The sequence below is a fragment of the Galeopterus variegatus genome, unplaced genomic scaffold, assembly GCF_000696425.1.
Source record: "Galeopterus variegatus unplaced genomic scaffold, G_variegatus-3.0.2 Scaffold107, whole genome shotgun sequence".
NCBI lineage: Eukaryota > Metazoa > Chordata > Mammalia > Dermoptera > Cynocephalidae > Galeopterus > Galeopterus variegatus.
In genome coordinates this window covers 857,774-876,992 of record NW_007726218.1, presented here as the reverse complement: position 1 = coordinate 876,992, position 19,219 = coordinate 857,774, and the positions used below count along the sequence as shown (strand labels likewise).

General features: G+C 38.4%; 2 protein-coding genes across 2 annotated transcripts in view; both read left to right on the top strand.

The window, feature by feature from the left end:
- The window catches only part of LOC103601497 (protocadherin alpha-3-like), a 3,176-nt gene extending 2,944 nt beyond the window's left edge, over positions 1-232 (top strand). Inside the window, exon 3 of the mRNA XM_008585922.1 lies at positions 41-232. Within this exon, the coding sequence (XP_008584144.1) occupies positions 41-232 (192 nt within the window). The remainder of the gene's footprint in view (positions 1-40) is intronic.
- Positions 233-3,848: 3,616 nt separating this feature from the next.
- The window catches only part of LOC103601488 (protocadherin alpha-4), a 16,691-nt gene continuing 1,320 nt past the window's right edge, over positions 3,849-19,219 (top strand). The window contains exon 1 of the mRNA XM_008585913.1: positions 3,849-5,977. Within this exon, the coding sequence (XP_008584135.1) occupies positions 3,929-5,977 (2,049 nt within the window). The 5' untranslated portion in view covers positions 3,849-3,928. The remainder of the gene's footprint in view (positions 5,978-19,219) is intronic.

Here is a 19,219-nt window from a genome sequence, read left to right as displayed (position 1 = left end):
TCAACGTGTATCTGATCATCGCCATCTGCGCCGTGTCCAGCCTGTTGGTGCTGACGCTGCTGCTGTACACGGCATTTCGGTGCTCGGCGCCCCCCACCGAGGTCGCGTGCGGACCTGGGAAGGCCACGCTGGTGTGCTCCAGCGCGGTGGGGAGCTGGTCGTACTCGCAGCAGAGGCGGCAGAGAGTGTGCTCTGGGGAGGGACCGCCCAAGGCCGACCTCATGGCTTTTAGCCCTTGTGTTCCTCGTCCAGTTAACCAGGACGGAGAGGAGCAACTAGATGTGGACGTTCATATCTCTGCCAAAGTGAGTAATTTTTTTATAAAATCCTTTTCAAAATGTTCTTGTTTTTTATTTCCAATGTTTCCACTCTTGGAAAGATGTTGGTTATTTACGCCACACTATGTGTTTCACAATTAGAATTTTTCACTTACTGTTTTTTTGGTTAAAATGTTAGGATCTTTGTGACTAATTTTTGAACCGAATCAGTAATAATTAGTGAGATCTACACTTGTTGTTGTTGTTGTTGTTGTTGTTGTTAGGTACAGTCGTAGGATTATTTTATTACTATAAGTCTGGGTACAAAACGAAATATTTTTTCTTGGATATATTGCATTATTTAGAGAATTCGACTTCAACATGTGGTGTCCACTCTTCATGGTGTAATCCCTGCATAGTGTTTCAATATCTTTCACCACTTTTCATTTGGACTTCTAAATGTTAATGCAAATGTCACTGGCCTATTTTATGGGTTCATCCCAAATGCTTACATCTTCATTTTTGTTATGCTTTTACACCTTCAGTTTCAAATATTAGTTAGTTACACCTGTTGTCTTTCACGGAGCCTCTTTTATTCTCGTTTTCATTTGTTTGGAGGCTTAGTCCCTCCTCTCTATGTAAATATGGTTCGTTTTAGGCCTTGTGCTCTCACTTGGCAATACTGTTTATTGTTGCTAGATTTCCAAATTGGGGGGGGGGAAGTAGAATAACAATTGTTTTGTTTCTAGAATTGTATCTTTGTTCATCTTCAGTTTCTCACTACTTTTATTAGTAATGATTAAAAAATCGGGATAAAGTGAAAAATTAGTACCCAGGTGGTAAACAATTATTCTTTTAAAAATAATATTTTTAATCCTAAGAATTATTTTCAACCTGAATTATTTGTTGAAAATAATACTGTATATCTAATTTAAAACTACTATTTCTACTAAAAAACCTTATTATTTAACCTCTTTTGCATACAATACTAAGGATGCTAATGTCAGAAAAGAGCAAATAGAAAATTCCATATAACTGGCACCAAATAAAACTGCAGTGAGACCATTTTCCAGCCATTCCCCCATGTATTTTGGTCATTTCCCGCAGCAAATAGTTGGACTCACACTCCAGTTTTCTTGCTAGTGGAGAAAATTAGAAACTAGCTGCAGCAAATAGAAAATTCCATATAACTGGCACCAAATAAAACTGCAGTGAGACCATTTTCCAGCCATTCCCCCATGTATTTTGGTCATTTCCCCCAGCAAATAGTTGGACTCACACTCCAGTTTTCTTGCTAGTGGAGAAAATTAGAAACTAGCTGAAATCTGATTAATACTCAATGACATTGTGCAGAGTCTAACATGTAAGATACTCTTCTTTCCTTTTTCCCTTTCATTTTCTTTTCCAGCACTATCCTTTGCTGTCCCTTTGTCCATCAAGCATTAGTTAGAGTATGTCCAACCTCAGTTCAATATTTATATTATTAGTCCTGTTATCATCTATTGTAAACAATAGGACCATCCAGAATTCTTGTCCCTCCGATATGGGACTTCAGCTTTCAAATCCAGTTCTCCTCTTGAAATTCTTGACTGACAAGACTCTTGGCTGAGACATTTTAAAGTCTTATGAGGATTTTAAATTATTTTCTCTTTAGATGTATTGATGCTATACCAAGCGAACACTGAATAGTTCCCAAATAAGTATCCATTTCTATTCTGTTGCATCCCTCAATTAAGCATTTAAATATTTTGTTAAGTAAAATGAATGGAAAGGGAATTCTTTTAACTTTTGTCCAGTGTTCTTGACATCTATGGTCACTTCGTAAAAATCTATAATTTGGGTCCCCAAATGGTAAAAGCACTCTGATTTTTGTTGTGATTTTTATCAGTGTGAATCTTTATTGAGGGAACCTAAAGCTATTTTCACTAGATTGGTGATTTTTAAAAATTTTGGGTCTAGGCAAATATGGGAGTGGGGAGTTTATAAACATAAGAGGCAAAGAAAGTTTGAAAATGGCCACCATTATTTTCTTCTATATTAATTTACTTTATGTAGGAAAATGTATTGTGCTCTATTTATTGGGAAATTTTCATTGCCCACACTAAAACCCAAGATTATTAAAAGATTGTGACTAACAAGACTTAGAATGAAAGTTAAGTTAAAATCCGGGTTTTACTATGGAAATTAAAAGATCTCTTAATTAGGGAAATGTCTAAGGAAAATCTTTTTGTATCTCTAGAATATTACAGAGGCTGCTGAGATATCATATCTTCCTGACTAGCTATATGATAACCTTAAATTAATGTATTTTATTTGGAAATTGAAGAATATCAAACCATTCCTATTGGGTAGATGTTCAGCAAATCTTAGCCAAATACATCCACCTCTGAGCTTTTAAACTATTAAAACACAACTATTTCAGTGTTGGCTGGTGTCTCAGTTAGTTAGAGCACAGTCTTGTAACCCCAAGGTTAAGGATTTGGATTCCCATACCAGCCAGCTGCTAGAAAAATAAAATAAAATACATCTATTTCCTTTAAAAATCTATAGAGAAACTAATATAATATAAGAAGGTAAAGATGCTTGTCTGATTGGTTTGATCATGAAATTCTTCATGGGTTAGGGAAGTTTTAAATGGTTATAAAATATGGAGATTGGTTTGTGAAGAGTTTGGAAATGATGTGTTTTACTTAGTCAGGGGACAAAATGAGTATGCTTGTTTAGTAAAAAATGTACTTGGAAGCAAGAAATTACCCAGTTTGATTAAATATATGAGAACTATGGGGAGAAGATAGAGGCTTAAGCATAGACACTGGAGAACAGGCAGGTAACCATGAGTCAAAATAAGAATGCCAACCTTGTTCATGGGAGGTTAGTGAGTTTCACTGAATAAAATTATTTGGAATACTTTTTCATGCAAGCTATTTACTATAGATTTCTATTTTCTTGTTAAACTTTCCTTGCACTTTCATCTCTTAGATGACTAAAAACAGACATTAAATTAAATGCTGATGGGTTTTTATTCCTTTTAAAAACATTTGCAAATTTCCCTTTCAATGGCTTGTCCTTGGGATCAGAGGTTCCCTAGAGACATTTTCTCTCAAGTCTTCAACACCAGAAATACAAACCCAAGGATGAGGAGTGTACCATCATTAATAACAACCTCTGGTAATCTGGGGAACACAAGTAACATATCATGGCTTTTCCTAATCAACACTTCAATTGTATGAACTATTTTGGGTGAATATACACTTTGTAAACATTTAAATACTTAAAACCTGTTTGAAAAGAGGATATCCACTGAAGTAAAGTTTACCCTGTGGTGAAACTAAGGCTCACAATCAATCAGTGCTACAAAATGTATACCTCCGTAGTACAAAACGTAATCCTATTCTCCAAAACGGGAAAAGTATGCGAAGAAGCTGAAAGAGTAAGACCTAGCAGTTTACAGTAGACTATGGATTTCCAGCATCGATACTTACGGTTTGGAGCCACATGATGTCGCTCTTTACCATAGAATAGATTACACAGACGAAATAAAGAGGAAAAAATCCTTTGTAATCTTACTGCAAAGAAGCTGTATCCACTATCCGGAATTTGAAAATGGAGGATGCAGCGGCACTGAACTGACCAATAAGAAAATTTCTCTTGACTTTGAGACAAGATCCCTAATGAACAAAAAGCATTGTGCAGTTGAAATGGAGTTTTCCTACGGAACCGGTCAGGAATCTCAGCGCCTGCTGCTCTCGTTTCTGCTCCTCGCAGCCTGGGAGGCAGGGAGCGGCCAGATCCACTACTCGGTCCCCGAGGAGGCCAAACACGGCACCTTCGTGGGCCGCATCGCGCAGGACCTGGGGCTGGAGCTGGCGGAGCTGGTGCCGCGCCGGTTCCGGGTGGCGTCCAAAGGCAGAGAGGACCTTCTGGAGGTAAATCTGCAGAATGGCGTTTTGTTTGTGAATTCTCGGATCGACCGGGAGGAGCTGTGCGGGCGGAGCGCGGAGTGCAGCATCCACCTGGAGGTGATCGTGGACAGGCCGCTGCAGGTTTTCCATGTGGAGGTGGAGGTGAAGGACATTAATGACAACCCGCCTGTGTTCCCTGCGACACAGAAGAATCTGTTTATCGCGGAATCCAGGCAGCTTGACACTCGGTTTCCATTAGAGGGCGCCTCCGATGCAGATATTGGGGCCAACGCTCTGCTGACTTACAGACTGAGCCCGAATGAGTATTTTTCACTGGAAAAACCATCCAATGATGAGCGAGTAAAAGGTCTTGGGCTTGTCTTAAGGAAATCTTTAGACAGAGAAGAAACTCCGGAGATTTTTCTAGTGCTCATGGCCACCGATGGTGGCAAACCTGAGCTGACTGGCACTGTTCAGTTACTCATCACGGTACTGGATGCCAATGACAATGCTCCAGTTTTCGACAGAACACTCTATATGGTGAAATTAGCAGAGAATGTTCCTAATGGAACGTCGGTAATTAAACTTAACGCCTCAGATTTAGACGAAGGATTGAATGGGGACATTATTTATTTATTCTCAAGTGATATTTCACCGAATGTGAAATCAAAGTTCCACATAGATCCAATTACTGGACAAATTATGGTAAAGGGATATATCGATTTTGAAGAAAGCAAGTCCTTTGAAATTCTTGTAGAGGGCATTGATAAGGGACAGCTCCCACTGTCTGGCCATTGTAGAGTTATTGTGGAAGTAGAAGACAAAAACGATAATGTCCCAGATTTGGAATTCAAGTCTTTATCACTTCCAATCAGAGAGGACGCGCCACTGGGCACCGTTATTGCCCTGATCAGCGTGTCCGACCGCGACGCTGGCGTCAATGGACGGGTGACCTGCACTCTGATGTCTCAAGTCCCCTTCAAGCTGGTGTCCACCTTCAAGAATTACTATTCTTTGGTACTGGACAGCGCCCTGGACCGCGAGGGCATATCTAATTATGAGTTGGTGGTGACCGCGCGGGACGGGGGCTCGCCTTCGCTGTGGACCACCGCCAGCGTATCCGTGGAGGTGGCCGACGTGAACGACAACGCGCCGGCGTTCGCGCATCCCGAGTACACGGTGTTCGTGAAGGAGAACAACCCGCCCGGCTGCCACATTTTCACGGTGTCGGCGCGGGACGCGGACGCGCAGGAGAACGCGCTGGTGTCCTACTCGCTGGTGGAGCGGCGGGTGGGCGAGCGTGCGCTGTCGAGCTACGTGTCGGTGCACGCGGAGAGCGGCAAGGTGTACGCGCTGCAGCCGCTGGACCACGAGGAGCTGGAGCTGCTGCAGTTCCAGGTGAGCGCGCGCGACGCTGGCGTGCCGCCTCTGGGCAGCAACGTGACGCTGCAGGTGTTCGTGCTGGACGAGAACGACAATGTGCCCGCGCTGCTGGCGTCTCGGGCTGGAGGCTCTGGCGGGGCGGTGAGCGAGCTGGTGCCGCGGTCGGTGGGCGCGGGCCACGTGGTGACGAAGGTGCGCGCGGTGGACGCCGACTCGGGCTACAACGCGTGGCTGTCGTACGAGCTGCAGCCGGCGGCGGGCGGTGCGCGCAGCCCGTTCCGCGTGGGGCTGTACACGGGCGAGATCAGCACGACGCGCGCCCTGGACGAGGCGGACGCTCCGCTTCAGCGCCTGCTGGTGCTGGTGAAGGACCACGGCGAGCCGGCGCTGACGGCCACGGCCACCGTGCTGGTGTCGCTGGTGGAGAGCGGCCAGGCGCGAGATTGAGCACCTCTCTACATAATTCTTGGCTGTTTTTATATCTTATTTTGTGCAATAGTTGTCTTCTGCCTATTTTTCTATTCTGTCGTATCTTTCTTTTCTTTTCTTTTCTTTTTTTTCCCTCCTTGCTACCATGGAACTTTATTTCTTTATCTTGTGTTTTTCTTATTACTTTAAATAAATGTCTTATATTCTACACATAACCTTTCTCTCGAGATTCTTCTACTCCATGGCTTGGTTTTGATTCTTCTAATTGTGTTTTCTGTTGAATAGAAATTCTAAATTTTAGTTTGATTCAATTTATCAATAATTTCTATTTTCATTTTGAATTCGTTTCATTTTAAAATCAGGTTGAACAGCTTTCTATATGATTCTTGGCCATGTTATATTTTACTTGTGCAGTAGTTCAACTTATCAATCTTTCTTTTTTGGTTATATGTCATGAAGATAATTTCTGGTAATATTTTTGTTTCATTGTTCACATTACGTCTACAATTCATGTGTAATGTAATTTTTTATTATTGTTGTGAAGCCAGAATCAAGATTAATTTTCCCCATTTTTTGCTAGACTCATAAAATGAGTTTGAAATTTTTCTCTCTATGTTTTTTGGAAGAATTTGAGAAAGATTGGCATTGATTCTTCTTTAAACGTTTGGTAGAGTTCTCCAGTGAAGACAGTCTGTCTTGGGCTTTTTTGTGTTAGAAAGTTTTTATTACTGATTCAATCTCTTTACTAGTTATAGATTTATTCAGATTTTCTATTTCTTCATGATACGGTCTTGGTAGGTTTTGTTTCTAGGAATTCATTTATTCTAGGTTATTCAATTTATTGGCATATAATTGTTCATAGTAGTCTCATAATTCTTTTTATTTCTGTGATATCAGTTGCAATGTCTCCTCCTTCATTTCTGATTTTATATGAGTCTCTTTTTTTCTTAGTCTAACTAAGCATTTGTCAATCTTGTTGATCTTTTCCAAAAATGAAGTAACTTTTGTTTATTTTTTCCTATTATTTTTTATTCTGTATTTCATTTATTTCTGCTCTAATATTTATTATATTCTTCCTTCTGCATTAGGCCTCATTTGTCCTTCTCTTTCTAGTTCCTTGAGGTGTTAAGTTAGGTTGTTTATTTGAGGTTTTCTCTCTGCCTCTCTCTTCGCTCTCTCTCTCAAAAGAGATCTTTTGGGCAGCTGTCTAGTCCAGGTATCTGAAAGTTTGGTCTTGGTGTTATAACACCATGCTCTAACCAGCTGAGCTATGACTGGCCAGCCTGCCATTTTTTCCTCTTTTTTAATGTAGGCATTTATCACCATAAACTTCCCTGTTAGTACTGCCTTTACTTCATCCTATAAGTTTTGGTATGTTTTGTTTTAGTTTTCATTTCTCTCAACATATTTCCTAATTTCCCTTTTGACTTATTCTTTGACTCATTGGCTGTTCTAAAGTCTATTGTTTTAATTTCAACATAGTTGTGGATTTTCTGGTTTTCCTTCCACTGTTATTTCCAGTTTCATTCCATTGTGGTCAGAGAAGATACCTACTATGATTTCAATATACTTAAATTTGTTAAGACTTGTTTTGTGACCTGCCATGAGATATATCCTGGAGATTGTTCAGAGCGTGCTTGAGAAGTATGTGTATTCTGCTGCTTTTGGGTGGAATGTTCTGTATTTGACTGTTGGTTCCTTTTGGTCTGTAGTGTTGTTCAAGTCCTCTGTTCCCTTATTAACCATCTGTCTGGATATCCTATCCCTTATTGAAAGTAGGCTATCAAAATCTTCTACTATTATTGTGTTCCTTTCTATTTCTCTCTTCAGTTTTGTCAATATTTGCTTCATATATTCAGGTGCTTTGATGTCAGATACATATATATTTATAATTGTTATATTTTCCTGGTGAATTGATTCTTTTATCATTGTATAATGTCCTTTTTTGTCTCTTATGACACTTTTTGACTTAAATACTGTTTGTCTGATATAACTATTGCCATCTCTGCTCCCTTTTGATTAACATTTCCATGCAATATATTTTTATATCCTTTAACTTTCAGCCCATATGGGAACTTAAATCCCACAGTGAATCTTTTCTAGACACATATAGTTAAATCTTCTTTTTAAAAATTCATTAAGCTAGTCTGTCTTTTGATGGGTGGGGTGGTTATTCTATATATAAAGTAATTATTGATTGGGAACAACTAACTACTGCTATTTTATTAATTGTTTTCTGTCTGTCTTGTAGCTCTTTTTTCTTCTTTTATTTTCTTGCTATCTTCCTTTGTATTTCATTAATTTTTTTTTGTAATGATGATTTCTCTCTTATTTTCTTTTGTGTATCTTCTACAGGCATTTTCTTTGTGGTTATCATGGACTTACATTAAAAAAACAACAACCTATAGTTATTTCAATCTATTTTAAGCTAACAACTTAACTTTATTTTTTTATTTTTTTATTCGTTAAATTTTTATTTTGTCAATATAAAATGTATATGATTATTATGGCCCATCACTGACACCTCCCTCCCTCCTCCCTCTCTCCCCTCCCCCCCAAGAATGTCAACTTAACTTTAATCAAAATAAAAACTCTTCCCTTTTATTTTTCCTCTTCCCACACTGTAGATTATTCATCTATAAATTACATCTTTTTATATTGTATATCCATTAGCATCTTTTATAGTTATAGTTTTTTATACTTTTGTCTTCTAACTTCTACACCAGATTTAAAATTGATTTATGCATCACCATTACATTATTACAATATTCTGTTTTAGTCTATATATTTATCTTTACTAGTGAGCATCATACTTTAATATGCTTATATATTGCTGTTTAGCATCCTTTCATTTCAACTTAAAGGATTTTCTTTTAACTTTCTAATTTTTTTGTAAAGCATGTCTGGTAGTGGTGAATTTTAGATTTAGTTTATCTGGGAAAGTCTTTATCTGTCCTTCATTTTTGAAGAAAAATATTTCTGGATGTAGTATTCTTGATTGGCAGTTTTTTTTCTTTGATCACTTTCAATATATTATCTTATTCCTGGCAAGCAAGGTTTCAATACAGAAAGATCTGCTGATAGTCTTATGAATATTCCCCTGTTTGTGATGAGTAGTTTTTACCTTGCTGCTTTCAAAATTCTGGCATTGACTTTTAATAATTCGATTATAATGTATCTCAATGTGGGCTTCTTTAGGTTCATCCTATCTGTAGACTGCTGTGGTTCTTGAAAGTGTATATCCATTTCTTCCCCAAATTTGGGAAGTTTCAGCCATATTTATTTAAATAAGGTTTCTGTTCCTTTCTTTCTTGTCTCTCCCTTGAGACTGCCATAATCTACATATTGTCACACTTGTTGGTGTCCCCTAAGTCCCTTAAGCTTTCTTCACCCTCTTTCATTCTTTGTTCTTTTTGCTCTTCTGTCTGGATAATTTCAAATCACCTGTACTTGAGTTTACTGATCCTTTCTTCTACTTGACCAAGTCTGCAGTTCAACCCCTCTGGTGAAATTTTCAGTGTAGTTATTTCATTCTTCAGCTCCAAAATTTCTGTTTGGTTCTTTTTAATATTTTCTACCTCTCTGTCAAAATCCTTATTGTGTTTATGCATTATTTTCTTGAGCTCACTGAGTATCTTTATGGCAGTTATTTTGAATACTTTGTCAGGTAATTCACATGCCTCTGTTTCTTTAGGTTTGGTTTCTGGAGATCTTTATTTTTTTTCTTTTGATTGGACCATGTTTCCCTGTTTTTGTTTTTGTTTTGTTTTGTTTTTATTTTTTATATTCCTTGTTACTTGTGTTAATAGCCATGTATTTGATAAAACAGCCACCTCTCCCAGTCTTTATGGCCTGGATTCATACAGGGAAAGATCCTCACTAGTCAGACTGACTAGATATTTTGAACACCTCTCAAATCTTTTCTGTGGATGCATCTTCCATGGACTTGTGTGTGTAAATACCTAATTAGGGGAGATTTGCTGTTTTCTTTTTGGAAGCTCATAGTCTCCTGCTGTCTTTAGTGTCTGTCTACCATATTGTGGATCCTCTGGAGCAACAACATCTGCTCAGCTCCTTTTTGTTCTGAGTCAACACCAGGCATCTAGAATATGCTGAGTCCTATCAGTGCCCTGAGTCAGATGAGACAGAAACCAGTCCCTTGGGCTGCCCACTGAAAAGCCAGAACATTGGATGCAAACTCCACCCTTATTCTTTCCCTCATGAGGGAGAAGCTGCTGAGCTGAGTTGTGCTCTGTTTCCTCTGTCATGGTTTTCTAGAGGGACACCAGCACACCATTCAACTCTTTATTATTTTCAGCTACCTTCAGGAATCTGGAATATACTGGGTTCTGTCAGTGCTCTGAGACAGGTGAGATAGAATCCAGTACCTTAGGCAGCACTTGTGAAAAGTAAGAAGTTTGGATGCATGTTTTGCTCTTCTCTTTTTTACCCTGGGGAGAAGCCAGGAGCTGGGAGTTCCCTCCCAATTGAGTGGCACTGTGCCAGGGGAAGGGAGTACAGTGAGAGGGTGCCCCAAATTTTCCTACCAGCTTTGATACATCTGGTTTCCCATATACCTGGAGTACAGGAGCCTCTTAACTGGTTTGTGGATTTCTCACAAGGGAATGTTATCCGTGTATTTTTGTTGACCTGGTATGTCTGGGGAGTGGGGTGAAGGGTTTAGGGTTTTCTATACCATCATTTTTCTGATGTCACTACCTGTTATCTTTTTAAGTTATATATCTTTTACTAACTCTTTTATTGATTTTATAGAGATTAAAACACACATCCTTTTTTTTTTTTTTACAATTTTAAAACAGTAATGACTTTGGAAAATGACAAAGAATGACACTTTTCTAATGAAAATTGAAAAAAAAATTCAAGCAGCTTCACTTGGTCATTTTCAGATATTCAATACTCTCACATCTTTCAATTCTGTAATCTAGTGACAAGACACATTTGATTCATCAGCTAGAGCTTGCTGTATTAGCTAATCCGTGCCCGCACCGGACCGGGACCGGCTATGGGATCGCAACCCTCAGTGTTGCTCCTGCACCTCGCCCAGCCAGTGAGCAGCCGGGCTGTATGTGGGATCCAAACCCTTGGCGGGAGCGCCGCCGCGCTTCCCAAGCGGCGCACTGTAGCAGTGCGCCACCGGGCCGGCCAAAACACACATCCTTGACTTGTTAAGACCTAAATTAAATCAATACTTTTGCCACTTCCAGAAAATGTTAATACCTTGAGTAATAACTCTGTTTACCTTCCCCTACTTTTCATTACTGTTATGCCTTTTAATTATACATACATTTCAGACACACAATATGTTATTATCATTGTTGTGTGTGGTTAACACCCATTTATGTTTGCATTTCTGTTTCTTTTTAATATCTTTTTTTTTTTTTGGCAGTTGGCCGGTAAGGGGATCTGAACTCTTGATCTGAACCCTTGAACTTGGTGTTATAACACTGCACTCTAACCAGCTGAGCTAACCAGCCAGTCCTCTTTTTAGTGTCATTTTTCTTCTGAAGAGATTCTTTAATATTTCGGTTAGTGTGGCCTGTTGGTGAAGGAATTTCAAGTTTTTATGTTTCTGGAAATGTCTTTATTTTACTATCACTTTTGATAAATAGTTTTCTTGGGTATTGAATTCTGGTTTGGAAGTTATTTTTTTTCTAGCACTTTTAAGATGACATTCCATAGTCTTCTTTAGAGAAGATGGCTGTCAAGTTTACTGTACAGGTTTATTGTTAGTGTGTCTTTTTTGTTTCTCTAGCTCCTTTATACACTTATTTTCCCCATTTTAAATTTTTCAATAGCTTTACTCGGTTTTTGTTTACTTTGTTTTTAATCTTGCTTGTAGTTTTTAAAGCTGCTTGTATCTGTGGGTTAGAGTATTTTATCAGATTTAGAAAAGATTTAGTAGTCTACCTTCAAATATTGCTTCTACTTCATATTTTCTCTCTTCCTCTTCTGTGACTCAAAGCACATGTATGTTAAATCTTTTCATCATATCATTTTTTGTCTTTTATATTCTATTTCTGTTTTTAAATCACTTTTACTCTTTGTTACATGCTGTATATTATATTCCGAGTCATGTTTTACTTTCATAATTTTCTCCTTTTCTTAGCCCAGTCCACTATGAAAATCATCAATTGAATTCTTAACTTCAGTGATGGCATTTTTCAGTTTTAGAATTTTATTTTTCCTTTTGAAAATAGACTACAAGCTTCTTTGGGGTGAAATTTTCTACTTTATTATGTAACAGATTAATCATAGTCATTTGAAATCTGCCAGGTCACTGTAACATCTTAATTATCAGTTCGTCTTTTTCTATTGTTTGTTTTTTTCATGGTCTTCTTTCTTGGTATGCCTGATAATTTTGAATTGAGTTCTGGATATTGCGCATTTTAGTTATTCCAGATTATGTTATATTTTTTCAGAGAAGGATAAGAACTTTGAAATATCTGCTACATATAGTTTTAGGGCATTTACAAAAAAGCTTGAGTTAAAATAAATATTTTATCTCTTTTTCTTTTTTATCTACTACTATGCTGTCTGTCATCACAAATCTTGTGACATTTTATTTTTGTCACCCTCACTCATCCACCCAGTTCTATTTTCTAGACTCACTTAGAGTAAAATAAATTATTAGAATAAGGATTTGTATCTTATTTTAACACCTGCTTTTTTCCTCTACATCGCTGAATCATAAGAACCAAGCTTATTGAAGTTTATTTCTCTTTAACTACCCTACTTTCTCCCTTTCTTCCTTGGGTACTATCTAATGTAAGAAATTATCCTCCTGCCAAGTTTCCACTCACTTGACTTAGGATTTTTAAACTGGTTTTAAACTTAGAGATCACCTTTTCTTTCAATTTGATGAATCAACTATAGCCAAGAAACCTGCCTGCAACCAGGCATGCCCTGCCACTGCCATGGCCCACCCCTCTCTCAGGGCCCTGAGGCATGGAGCCAGGGGAAGCCAAACCCACCCACAACCAGGTAAAGAGCACACTAGAACCACCATTTCCATGCAGGTAGCCCACCATATCCAGCATAATTGCCACAGCTGCCACAAAAGTAGCTAGTCACCACAGCAGTAGTCACAGCCACTGTGCAGATGGCCCACCAGACACTTGAAGGCATTGATGCAAGGTGAGTCACCAGCAGCAAAAAAGAGGACATCTCTCTCCACAAAGCACACTCCAGAGTAATAGAAAAAACATCTGCTCTATGATAATAGTGGGGGACCTGAACACACCTCTCTCAGTACTGGACAGATCATCTAGGCAACAAATCAACAGAGAAACACTTAATCTATCAGAAGAAGAGAACGAATCTATTGTTATTAGGGGGGGAGGGAGGGGGATGGGGAAAGATTGGATAAGGGCATAAGGAATAAGTATGATTTGTAATAATGAATATACTGATTAAAAACTTTTTAAAAACCCTGTAGCTGAGAGGCATAAAAATATTTGCCTGAGGTCACATGCCTTGAATTTAGCTCCATTATCCCTTTCTGCTAGGTAGGTTAATTTGACACTAATGAAAACAATATAACATATGAAAAAATAATGCTTACTTTAATTTTTTAATTCTCTCAGAGGTCCTTTAGAATTATCTCCACATTTTCTACCCAAATTATATATATAATAGAAGTATTTTGGCACAATCCTTTATAGGGTAGTTATACCTTTTTCCTCTGAACCATTCTATAAGCAATGCTAAGATGTATACCATAAGCACAGTGTGCTTTCATAGAAGGATAAAGTAATTATACAATCACTCCAATGTTTTCTCTTATTTCTCTGCAATATGGTAGACCTATATGATTTGTTTAAAGTAGGAGAAGAGAAATGTGGTTTATTAAAATTTTATTCTGGGTTTTCGTTGAAAAGGAAGGACATTTGTACTATTATGCAAATTAAATTTTCTTTTATTAGTGTATTCCTGAAGACTTTCAGTGAATTAATTGTAGACATCTTAAATATTAATTGGTTTTCTCAATCTAAATTCATTCTCAAGAAAGGAATTCTATTTATACAATGGTAATTAAATATGACTGAAATTTCTAGAGAAGACAGTGACTAACTAGATCAGTCAAGAAAGTAATTTATAATATTTGATTGAAAGAATGGCTCAGAAGAAGATTAAATTTTCTTTTCGTTTCCTATTGAGTATTCTATGGAATTCAGACTTGAGAATCTATAATTATTGAGAAAGTAACCTTCAAAATAAGTGTTGATCATTGAAAGATGTACACAGATGATAATTCAAAAACTAGATATATTTAACAGATGTGAAGATGAGTCAGATGTAAAGTCTTGTTTTCTCCTGAAATATCTATATTATTACTTGAGATATTTTTTTCCAGACTGAGAGGAACATGAGAACTGATACTATTATTGGCCTTTTCTCCACTGAACATATCTTAAAATAAATACTCAATATTTACCAAAAATACTCTGTAAATTACAATGCACACATTGTTAATGCCACTCTGTCAGTTTAGCATTTAAATACTTAATATTTACTTTTTTCAAGGGATATCTTCATGTGTTTTGCATGACTTTCTGCTATAGCTTATGCCACAGCCTTGTAGTTAGTTTCACATCAACTGCTGTTCTGTAATAAAAAGTGGGTAACATCAGCTGTTATTTTCAAAACATTTATTATAATTTTCTTGTTTTTTACCATTGTGTACTAAAATATATTTGTTACTTTAATTAATTTATTTATTTTTATTGAAACATAGTCAATTGTACATATCTGTGTGGTACAGAGTTGAATATTGGTTCCTGTGTGCAAAACGTGGTGCTGAAATCAGGATAATAGTGTATTAAACATTATACAATGTAATCATTTTTCATGGCCCGTTATCATTTCCTCCCTTACCCCCCTCTCCCTCCCCCTTTGCCACTTCTGGTAACCTCCTTCTGCTTTCTCCTTTTGAAAGTTAAGTGTATCATTGTCATTGCTGTATCTCTCTCTCTCTCTCTCTCTCTCTGCTCCCATTTATGAGTGAGGACATGTGGTATTTCTCTTTCTGTGCCTGACTTATTTCACTTAACATAATTTTCTCCAAGTTCATTCATGTTGCCGTGATGGCAGGATTTTATTCTTTTTATGGCTGAGTAGTATTCCATTGTGTAAATATGCCACATTTTCCTTATCTAGTTGTTCAATGATGGACATTTAGGTTGGTTCCAACACTTGGCTATTGTAAATAGAGCTGCAATAAACGTAGGAGTGTGGGTATCCCTTTTACATGATGTTTTCCATTCCTTTGGGTATAAACCCAGCAGTGGAATTTCTGGATCATATGGCAGTTCTACCTGTAGTTGTTTGAGGATCCTCCATACCATTTTCCATAATGTCTGCACTAATTTACAGTCCCACCAACAGTGTAGAAGGGTTCTCCTTTCTCCACATCCTCACCAGCATTTATTACTCTCTATCTTTTTGATAATACCCAGTTTAACTAAGATGAGATGATAACCCAATGTGGTTTTGTTTTGATTTGCATTTTCCTGATGCTGAGTGATGTTGAGTATTTTTTCATGTGTCTGTTGGACATTTGTATATCTTCCTTTGGGAAATGCCTATTCAGCTTCTTTGCCCATTTTTTAATTGGGTTATTTGCTTTTTTACTGTTAAGTTGTTTGAGTTCCTTGTATATTCTGGATATTAATCCTTTTTCAGATGCGTAGTTTGCAAATATTTTCTTCTACTCTGTAGGTTGTCTTTTCACTTTGTTAATTGTTTGTTTTGCTCTGCAGAAGCTTTTCAGTTTGATATAATCCCATTTGTTTATTTTTTCTTCTGTTGCCTGTGCTTTTGGGCTTGCATTCATACAATTTTTGCCCAGATCTACTTCCTGAAGTGTTTCCCCTATGTTTTCTTTCAGGAGTTTTATGGTTCTATGTGAAGTCTTTGAACACTCTTTTTCCCATTCTCTCAGCTTCAGCTTCAAATTATCCCTACAAATAACTATTGGCAAGAAGTCCTGAAAATGGATTAGCAGTGTTAAATGACCCAGATGTTAGGGGGCACCCATGATAGTAGAGAAAGTAAGAATCTCACAAAACCAAAACGAACTGATAAATACACCTTTAAAAATTATATCAGAAACAAATTCTGTGATGTTATCTTATTTCTTTACATTACACATTTGAATATTGGAAATCAAGTGAATTTCAAATTATTTTGCACTTTCTGATAATTTCTTTTTTTTTTCAAGCTGTATTTTAAATGTAAATTATCCGGTAATAGAATTATTCTCTTGGTGCCTCTTGTCTTCACAGGTAAGGAAGAAATTGTAATATTTAAGGAATTCTATGGAGAATGTACACAAGCAGAATGTTAACTGTTCCTTCAATAGGAAAATTAGTGACATTTTCTTTTGGCCATATTCATTAAGCAAACAGCTGGGGGACTGAAAGTAATGAATCTTAGGGAGAAATAGCCTGGTTAATAAGTCATATTCTTTTTAACATGATTTCTTTTACTGGAAAGAAAACATTTTGTAGAATTTTGCATCTTACATACATTAGGATTTTGACTTGCTGCATAAATAAAAAGATATGTAGTTTCACAATTTATAATAACTGATTTATCCATAATAGCAACTTGAAGAAATGCTAACTAGATGCTTCTGATTTGAAAAGTGTCAAGATGCTTACGAAAGCTGTTTTATTACGCTTCTAGAAAATTGAAATCTCCACATAACAGTTTTTGAGTCAACACAAATAGTAGGTAGGTGTTATAGAGACACTAAAGGAATAGGTTTTCATCAACTTGGAAATTAGCACTTGGAAAAGGAACTCAGATAAGAATATTATTCAAATACTGTTGGTTATTTTGAAAATAATATCAACAAAATGTCAGTATTAAACATAGTAAATTAGAGTAAAAATGCGTTTTATGAATAACATAGATGTAATACACAAACATACCATGAAGATAATACAGAAGAACCCATGGATTTTAGTAAGATATTTAAGTAGAAAAAGAAGAGAAAAATCAAAATTTTAGCTATTAAAAGTTATTTTTTACCAGTTTGGGAATATGTAAACCCTCCCTAAATAAAATTGACTAATACAGATTACTTTAGTACAGTTTGTGGTTTCATGACTTCAGATGTAGTAACTTTGTAGTATTTTAATGCTGTGCTTATACTGATACATTTTATTAAAATTTTGATGACATCTTGATTAGAAGTAAGGGATATGCTTTGACATTATAGGAATGATTCAAAATTGGAAAAAATTTGACGAATGTAAGGTAAATAAACCGAAGTAAAATACTTACCTTTTCATCCACATGATGTCGCTGGACACCGCGGAAAAAATTTCCCCTATCAGCAAAGGAATACAGAGTGTACATTTTCCTTAGACAGAAAGGAAGAGGACCTTCCATTGTTGGTGCTGATACAGAAGCTCAGAAAGGTGAAAAAATAGAAAATATATAATAAATTGTATGTAATAAATAAGTATTTCAAAGGATAACATGTGGTGATGCAATAGATATTTGAGAATTGGAAGAAGATTGCGATGGTATATTCCTGGAGAGAAAGTCCGGGATCCCGGAGCCTGCTGCTCTCGCTTCTGCTCCTCGCAGCCTGGAAGGCAGGGAGCAGCCAGCTCCACTACTCGGTTCCCGAGGAGGCCAAACACGGCACCTTCGTGGGCCGCATCGCACAGGACCTGGGGCTGGAGCTGGCGGAGCTGGTGCCGCGCCGGTTCCGGGTGGCGTCCAAAGGCAGAGAGGACCTGCTGGAGGTAAATCTGCAGAATGGCGTTTTGTTTGTGAATTCTCGGATCGACCGGGAGGAGCTGTGCGGGCGGAGCGCGGAGTGCAGCATCCACCTGGAGGTGATCGTGGACAGGCCGCTGCAGGTTTTCCATGTGGAGGTGGAGGTGAAGGACGTTAACGACAACCCACCTAGTTTCTCCCGGCAAGAACAAAGATTGTTTATTTTAGAGTCAAGAATGCCACATTCTCGGTTTCCGGTAGAGGGCGCCGCTGACTTGGATATCGGAGCAAACGCAGAATTGAGATACAAGCTAAATCCTAACGAATATTTTGACTTGGATGTTAAAACGAACGAAGAAGAAACGAACTTTTTAGAGCTAGTTTTGAAGAAAACCTTAGATAGAGAAGAAACCCAAGAACATCGTTTATTACTGATTGCAGTTGATGGAGGAAAACCTGAACTAACAGGTACAGTACATTTATTGATCAATGTATTGGATGCGAATGACAACGCCCCGGAATTTGATAAATCCGTTTATAATGTCAGATTGCTGGAAAATACACCGAGTGGGACATTAGTTATTAAACTGAACGCCACCGACGCAGATGAGGGCATTAATAAGGAAATAGCTTATTTCTTTAGTAATCTTGTTCCTGACGATGTAAAATCTAAATTTATACTCAATTCTAACAGTGGTGAAATAAAAGTTAAGGAAGAACTGGATTACGAAGACTGTAACTTATATGAAATTAATATTGATGCTGTAGATAGAAGTGCATTCCCATTAACAGGACACTGCAAAGTAAAAGTGAGAGTGTTGGATGTGAATGATAATCCTCCAGAGATGGCCATAACCTCCCTTTTTCTGCCTGTTAAAGAAGACGCTCCACTCAGCACCGTCATCGCCCTGATTAGCGTGTCTGACCGAGACTCTGGTGGCAATGGGCAGGTCACCTGCTCTCTGACGCCCAAAGTTCCCTTCAAACTGGTGTCCACCTTCAAGAATTACTATTCTTTGGTGCTGGACAGCGCCCTGGACCGCGAGAGTGTGTCGGTCTATAACGTGGTGGTGACGGCGCGGGACGGGGGCTCGCCTTCGCTGTGGGCCACGGCCAGCGTGTCCGTGGAGGTGGCCGACGTGAACGACAACGCGCCGGCGTTCGCGCAGCCCGAGTACACGGTGTTCGTGAAGGAGAACAACCCGCCCGGCTGCCACATCTTCACGGTGTCGGCGCGGGACGCGGACGCGCAGGAGAACGCGCTGGTGTCCTACTCGCTGGTGGAGCGGCGGGTGGGCGAGCGTGCGCTGTCGAGCTACGTGTCGGTGCACGCGGAGAGCGGCAAGGTGTACGCGCTGCAGCCGCTGGACCACGAGGAGCTGGAGCTGCTGCAGTTCCAGGTGAGCGCGCGCGACGCTGGCGTGCCGCCTCTGGGCAGCAACGTGACGCTGCAAGTGTTCGTGCTGGACGAGAACGACAATGTGCCCGCGCTGC